The sequence below is a fragment of the Anguilla anguilla genome, chromosome 2 (assembly GCF_013347855.1).
Source record: "Anguilla anguilla isolate fAngAng1 chromosome 2, fAngAng1.pri, whole genome shotgun sequence".
Lineage (NCBI taxonomy): Eukaryota > Metazoa > Chordata > Actinopteri > Anguilliformes > Anguillidae > Anguilla > Anguilla anguilla.
The window spans coordinates 66,530,282-66,538,496 of record NC_049202.1 but is presented as its reverse complement, the minus strand read 5'-3'; the positions used below and the strand labels follow the sequence as shown (position 1 = coordinate 66,538,496).

At 41.1% G+C, this 8,215-nt stretch overlaps 1 protein-coding gene across 1 annotated transcript; it reads left to right on the top strand.

The window, feature by feature from the left end:
• Window positions 1-659: 659 nt before the first annotated feature.
• On the top strand, window positions 660-8,215 carry emp1 (epithelial membrane protein 1). Its single transcript, XM_035405863.1, has 5 exons — window positions 660-1,150; window positions 4,508-4,590; window positions 5,761-5,863; window positions 6,233-6,373; window positions 6,671-8,215. The coding sequence occupies exons 2-5, from the start codon at window positions 4,513-4,515 to the stop codon at window positions 6,829-6,831; spliced, it is 483 nt and encodes a 160-aa protein (XP_035261754.1). The 5' UTR covers window positions 660-1,150; window positions 4,508-4,512; the 3' UTR covers window positions 6,832-8,215.

Genomic DNA, 8,215 nt, shown 5'->3' with positions numbered 1-8,215 from the left:
AGGCCAAGACCACAATAAGGCCAATGCCGTCAGGCTGCTAGTGGATACCGGGTCCGTGTCTCTGGAGAAGTCTGGCACCGGCCAGCTGCCCTATCTCTGTTGACAGACAGTCGGGCAACACAAAGATACTGTACAATGAAACAAAGTGAACAGTGAATCCCTGTAAATGTACTTTATCTCCCAGGGTGCAATGTGTACTCATTCTTTGCCCTTTTCCTACTAACTGCATTTTTTTTGCACCGACTGTCCTTCCTGACCGAGAGAGAGAGAAAGAGAGAGAGAGAGATTCAGGGGTTTGGTAGGAAGGGAAGGAAAAGGATGTATTAAACTTTGCACTATACAATATGTAATAATATTAATAATAATAATGATAATATAATAACAACATGATGATAATAATAACAACAACAACAACAACAATAATAATAATAATACTAATTATTATTATTATTATTATTATTATTATATACCCCTTAAACAACCAAAAGAAGAAGAATAGCCTACATGAAACTTAAAATGTTATCAGAAACGTGAATGAAATGACAGCGAGTGAAAAAACGGACAAGAAGCTTTCTTTTTTTTTTCCTCAGGAAAAAGAGAGGGACGGGTGTGGGGTTCCACAGCTGAGATAGGGCTGTAGGTGGTGGGAGGGGGCTTATTTGTGTGAGAAAGCGCTGAAATGGGCGGGTGAAGTCTTCGTGGATTTCCAAACTTTGGAAACGAAGAAGAGGGCGTCAAAAAAACAAGCTGTCCAAAAATAGTTTTTCTCTTCGGTAGCAAGTGAACGTTATCCCAAGGAAAAGTAAAAATAACCTTCTGTTCTATTTCGTTTCTCTTTACTTAAATAACTTACGCTATAACCTAACGGTGGCCTATATTGTATAATAGAATAGTCTAAAACCATTGTTGTGCTAACTTCGGACAGGATTTTTTTCCCTCAAGCATAGGTTGATATATCTTTAGGCAGCAATAAGATACACGAAATATTAGCAATTCCACCAACCGAACATTTAAGCGTTTTCAAGGGCATCAATTCTTTTTACCAAGGAAGTAAACATATCAGTGAACTAACTGCACTATATATTTCAGTGACAATATTGTGCGAGAAATTAAAAATTTTCCCCTTGTGGACACGCCTTAAAGAGAACAGGTAAGTAGTGGTTTGCTGCGATTTTTCAGTCGTGTGAACTGTACATTATTACAATTTCTCTTTATGTCAGTAGGCTATATATTCATTTATAGGACAGTGTAATCAAGTATTCTTCTCGTAAACTCCGGTACATTCGCATTGTCGCTTCTAATATTTTTTAAACAGAACTCATGTAACCTACTACATGGCGTTCGACCCTTCTGCATGCAGTTTCGTCAAGCATGTTATGACGAAAGGTTGTGAACACAACTGCCTCGGGCATTTATCAATTTGCCGTGTAAAGTCTCTAAAAGACAAAGCCTGTCGTTGCACATGTTTATACATTTGTATTTTGTAATCATGAGTGTATTTATTTGACTACTATAATAATACACATGCATACACAGTATTGGTACAAACTGTCCTCCCTGACTGACATTATTTAAATGTACTTTAAATGTAAAGTGAGTGACAGTTATCTTCTTAATATTATTGGAAAAACTTGGTTAATTAACGATTTTAAACTTTGAATGTATATCCAAAAACTTTCATGATATTTGGGCATATTACACAAATGGATGGAGAACCATGGTGGCATTGGTGGGGACATCACTACTTTTAAAGAGAGAACCAAGAGATGAAACAACAAATAAGAATCTGCAATATGAATGTAACCTCCTCTTCATTGAATGATGTAACGAAGAGTGGGAAAACGATAAATGCAGCCAGCTATAACGACTAGTGGAGGAAAGTTCAGTGTCGTCCAGGATTGAGCTCTGTGGCTGGCAATGGTCCTAAAAGCTGGATATTGAATTCATGAGATAGTTAGCCTTGCTTGTGGTGTGGGCGGTTTAAGTTTAACACTGCTAATATCAACATATCAATCTTATTGCACAGCAGCACAGAGGTCAGCCTCCTTATAAATGTTCATCCTTTCCTCCCACTCTGGCTCTGTCTTCCGTAGTCCTTAGAACCAAAGTTATGTTTTTGCTGGTACGACAGAGAAAATGGCCTTCATGACTATCTAAAGTCAGGTTGTCTCGTTCCCTTATTGAGCAGCAGCAGCAGCAGTGAGTGGTCAGGATGTTCCTCTGGCCATATTTTGGCTATTTTCCAGAGGTTTTCCTTGTCATTACGTCATGCTACTGCTACATAAACAAGCTTTAACAGCATTGTTCCAGTTGAGTGCCTTTGGCATGCAAAGAAATTTCAGAGGGGCATTGTGGGATGGAATGGAAAAAAAAACAATAGGCATCAATCTCAATTGTTGACCTGCTGACAAATATATGGCAAAATGCAGAGAGGCCTTTCTCTCTGTTTGGCATATGGTGCTTTTAAAGAGAATATAATATATTCCATCGATCATTATGGTCAAATTCATTCACCGTTGTGGTCACAGTTACTGAGTCTGGGTTGAGAAGCTTATTTTTGTTTGGAAAGCCAATATTAAGTGAGGTGAACATAAATGCAATGCAAGTGGCCAGGGGTTATGAAGGTACCTTTTTCGATTATTTGATTTTTCTGTAATGTTTAGATATTTCAGATGGCATTTTCATTCAGAGTATCATTTATTTTTCCGGTCTTGCAAGGGTGAAGCTGTACTCACTCACAGTGTGAGCCCTCTATTCTCCTTCTGTGTCCAGTTTATGTGTGTAAACTTTAATTATAGCCTAAAATATGTCAGAAACAAAAGATGCCTTGGGGTAATCTTCTACTCAAAAATGAATTATATAAAACTGTAAAATATCATGGAGTCACAGAGGAGTCTGAGATGGAAAATATAAAGTATGTTAGCCAATTTGATGATTTAAATAGCAATATCAACCAACCACCTTCCATTTTATCAGTTTAACTAGTTTAAGCTGATCGATTTTAGCTATTTATCAACTGGCTAGTGGCTAGTGCGTGGAAAAGTAAGTGATCGACTAAAACTGTGTTTGTATGTGGTATTTAGAGCACAACTGAGAAGTATTTTTTTAAAAACGTTATCGATGAGTGGTACCAAGTATTCTGTTTTATACCCCCAATTTCTGCTTATCTGCTGTTGCATGTGTAGGTGCGTGTGTGTGCGTGTGTGTGTGTAAGTGTATGTGTGTGTAAGTGTATATGTGTGTGTGTGTGTGTGTGTGTGTGTAGGTGTGTGCAGGTGTGTGCATGTGTGTGTGTGAGTGTGCGTGCGTGTGTGTGTGTAGATGTATGTGTCGGTGTGTGCATGTGTGTGTGTGTGTAGGTGTGTGCATGTGTGTGTGTGAGTGTGCGTGCGTGTGTGTGTGTAGGTATGTGCATGTGTGGATGTGCGTGCGTGCGTGTGTGTGTACGTGTGTGTGCGTGTGTGTGTGTAGGTGTGTGTGTGTATGTGTGTGAGTGTGCGTGCGTGTGTGTGTGCGTGTGTGCGTGTGTGTGTGTGTGCGGGCACGTCAAGGTGTCAGTTTATCCTCACAGGAGGAAATTGGGTGAGGGGCGGATGAGTGGCCAGGTATTTGGCGTAGTTATTTTAAGTGGCGTTTGTGAAACGTCAGAGACGAGTCACAACTCATCCCTGCACCACAGAGGTTATTACCTCTTCCCCTCCTCTGAGAGGCTTTACTGTCCTTCTGGTTCAGTGTAACAGTGGGTCTGGAACCTGCCTGAGAGTACATGGTTTTAACCCTGATTTAACCTTAGCGAGCTGTAAACTTCTCTGTAGAGTTCTGCCGTCACTCTTAGTAAACTCGGTACATATGCAAATTGTGATAAACAACCAGCTTCCAGTGAAAAACAGAACCCCCCCCCCCCCCCCCCACACACACACCCCTCACCACTCACGGATTTTTATTTAAATCAGTCATAAACAAAGCTGCAAATAGCATAATAAAAATATTTGGTATATCTAAGTGTCAAGGTTAGTGCTTTAGCTCGGCTAGGTTTGATTCCATTTATTAAAAAATCTCCATCTTTAATTGCATTCATTTTTATTTTCATATTCTGTCATATATATGTATGTAATATCATATTTTACAACCAAGTGCATTTCATTAGTGAATTGATATACCTTATAGTTGTTTTTATTATTTTTACATCAGATGCCTATTTGTTGTATTTGTTTATAAGCATGTCTATTATTGACAAATGTTTCAGAAATTGGGCCTCCATTTGGGCCTCACCTCCATTACAGTGGCATTGCATTGCTGAACCAGTCTGTGATGCATGGGTTGGGGTCTTATGACTGCCATGGTATTCAGCTTATAGCTTCCCATGAAATCACAGGGTTTTCCTGATCCTGAGTGTTTGTAGGTGTTGTTAGGTGGAATGTGTTGGCCAATAGAGATAGCGTTTAAAATGTCCAATCCAGTCTGAGGATTTAGTAACTGTCAATTCCTGCCTCTCTCTATCTCTCAGACACCATGTTAGTACTCCTGGCTGGAATCTTCATCTTCCACATTATCACCATCATCCTTCTCCTCATCGCCACAATTGACAATGTGAGTATCCGTCCTCTCTCCTCTTCCTTACTTTCTGTCTTTCTCTGCTTGTCTCATAGTTAGTATACCCTATTGTCAGTTGCTTCTTGCTTGTGTTAGTAATATTGACCATATCATTTGCCAGAATCTTCTTAAGAGTGTTCCTATCTGTTATACAGACAATGTAGACTGTGTCTCATGAAGATGCATTTCTGTCTGCTTGACCTTCCGTTTATTGGACATCGGTTTGCTGTCGGCACGTACATGCCACTGACCACTGTATCTGTGGCAGGAGAATGATTAGCTCACTCAGTCTCTCTGACCTTTCGGTACACCATCGCGAATGGTTCTGAAAAGTGTAAAGGCACTCAATTAACAATAGTCCTTTGAGTTTTACTTGCACGTCATCATCATCATTTTATCAGTTCAATAAACCACACCCTGCTGGAACTTACAGTAATTTAACTCTGAGACATACAGGCATCACCTAAGTACTAAGTATTACAAATGCACAAATGGTAACATTTTTATATTTAATTTGCCTTACACTACCTAGCCTATGACTACAATTATATATTGTTTTCCCAGAAATACCTTAGTGTGTATGAATCTAGAAGCCTGGAGCTTGAAAGCTACTTCTCTATTTAGCCTTCTTCAAATTAATGTTCACGGCCCCAACGCAAGAAGCCAGTGATGTCTAAACGATGCTGGAATCTGATCATTCCTGTGTTAAGGGGCTATGCTATGCCAGCTAGCACATGCAGCTATGCTTACCTGTTAATAATCTGACCTGAATTGGCCCAAACTGCTGTGCTTTGGGAGTACTATTTCAATCACTACAAATGACAGATATGTGAATGGAAAAACGATTGGTTACATTGAATCACATGACTCTGCTTTTTTTTAATTCCATTTGGTTCATGACATTTCTCTTGCATGCTTTCTTTGAAAAACATTTTGTGTTTTGTAACGTAAAGTAATTTTCAAAATCAGCTGTACTTTTTATGAACTTCAGGTTTGTCTGAGAGATAGAGAATGCAAGGCAATGCTTTGGTACATGCAGTAAGCCACAAGGTTGACCATTTAAACAAATGCGAACTGTGCACATTGTCCTGGATGAGTAGTAGTGTTACCTAGTATTCCAGCACAACGGGAGGGGAAAGTGTGTGTGAAATGCCCTGTCTCTCCCAGGCCTGGTGGGTCACGAAAGAACTTTCCACAGACGTGTGGGGTCAGTGGATGATGGTCAATGGAGCCTGGAAATACACTGACATTCCTGTCAGTGACCTTCAAGGTAAAGCCGCCGCTGCGTCATCCTATCGGCTACGCGCACCGAGGTCCCTTCTGCTCGAACGCCAGTAAACCAGACAGCCTGTCGGCACGTGAATCGTCTGTCTTGTTTTCCTCTATGGAAAACAAGTTAATTATAGTAAGCCACAGTGCAGGTAGAGGGAATGCAAGGGTGGACCGTGCAAATAATACTGTCACGTTTGTGTGCCCGTGGAGTTTAGTGTGCCAGCGGAGTTTAGAGACACAATTGAACTACAAATCCACCCTCCCTCCCTGCATATCTGTCACTGTCTATGCAGTATTAACATGGTGCAACTAGGAGTGCAGTGCGTCTGCAGCGTATCTTGTTCCTTTTCTGTGGCGCCCCCTGCAGATTACCTCCATGCGGTGCAGGCCAGTGCAGTGCTGGCCTGTGTGTTCTCCATCCTGGGCCTGTTTGTGTTTGTGGCTCAGCTCTTCACCCTGGGCAAAGGGCAGCGCTTTACCTTCTCCGGAGTCTTCCAGCTCATCGCCTGTGAGTACCGCATACCGTTGCACAAGGGGGGGGGGGGCTATCCTGTGGTCTATGGCCAAAGTGCCGCCCGGCCTTTCTTCTGTTCTGCATTCTCCTCCTCCTCGTGCTACATTCCTGGATCCCATCCCCCTTTACCTTCCTCCTGCCCATGTCTTCCTCCTGTTCGCTCTCCGGCACTTCTCAGGTTTCCGCTCTCCTGCTCGTCCTTCCGCACGCCCTCCCCTCTCACCTCCGCCCCGTTTCTTTCGCGGTTGTCCCCGTCTCACTCTCTCACTCTCGTTTTGGTTTTCTCTCCAGGCCTGTGCATAATGATCGCTGCCTCCATCTACGCTGACGTCTTCCACAAAGAGGAGAAGAGCGCCTCGTACGGACACTGCTTCACCATTGCCTGGATCTGCTTCGTCTTCACCTTCATCTCCAGCGTCATCTACTTTGTCCTACGAAAGAAGAGCGAGTGAGACTGGCCTGTGAGGTCCAGCCAGTCCAAACAGAGTGCTGGTGATGGGGGGGGGGGGGTTAAAAACAGGCCAAATTCATTTTTAGCTGGAGATTATTGGAAGGGAGGGTGGACCGGGGAAGGGATTTCACGTTTGTAATTGTTTTGTTGGTTTACTTTTTATTTTTTATTTGCTTGTGCGTCATTTCTTTCTGTTTGAAATACATTTTCAGCCCATTTAAAACAGTTTGTGGTGGTAAAGACCCAAACAAAAAGAAATAGGAGGATTTAATGGAATGACACTGAGAAAAAAAGGGCAGACGAGATACAAGATGAGGACACGCTTCCTTGAGAATGGCAACTGCTTTGGTTTCAATTCTTCTGACAACCTTTGAAAAAGGATTCAGAAATCCTCTATAAAACGATATGGTTTGCTAGCAAAGACAGGATATAATTCTCGATTAAACTGGCAGAAGGAATACAGATAAGGAGATTTGGGTAAATGCTGGACGGATGCCACTCTTTCATGCATTTTCTCACAAATTGTTTTGACATATCCTTTTATCTGTGAGCAGTGTACAGCGATGTGTTTTTTCAGGATGTTCCACGCTATCTTGAAAACATCACTAGAACTGATCCGAAGAGGCACTACACACAAAACAGGCCTTGGGTCAGTAGACGTCATTTCATTCATTTCTTTTATTCCTTTTTAGTAAGTGGAAAACTGGAATGTCGGAAACATTAAGCTATTCAGAGAACCTTTATGACATTTAATCACAAGCACGGATACCCAAGGTTTGTGGAATTTATCCTAATGTATGACGTGTAGAGCCCAGTTCAGATGGAAACATTCCCAATGTGACAAAATGGTTTTAGCATGTTGCAGAGAGGAGTTGCAGCGGTGTGAACCACCTGTCTCGGAATGTCTAATGGTGTTGCAGGCAAGTCAACTTGTCTAATTGCAGGTGGCAAGTTTTAAAACGTTGCAAAGAGTCACCAGCTGCAGCTCGTCATGTCACAAATCTTTGGTCTGAACTGGGCTTCAGATCCACTTTCCTTGTGTATAACTGGAAAGAACATCAATTGTCAGTTTTCATTTTATAATAACACTTGAAGTATCACTAAGATGACTATTGTATTGCTTTTCTATACAGTCTGTTTATTTAGGGTTGCTAGAATAAATTAAAGATGTGCATATTCCATGATTTATGAATATTTCACAAACAAATTGTCATAAAAATTTGAATGGAATATTACAAAAAAGTTTCTAACTGGACAATACTATTTAGATATCAGAATACAGGTAATTACCTGTTCTATATTTATGCTCTATATTCGTCCACCATGTTAAATTTTTTTTACACCACTGTGGTGTAAACTACATATTGTGTTCTTATTCATTTTCA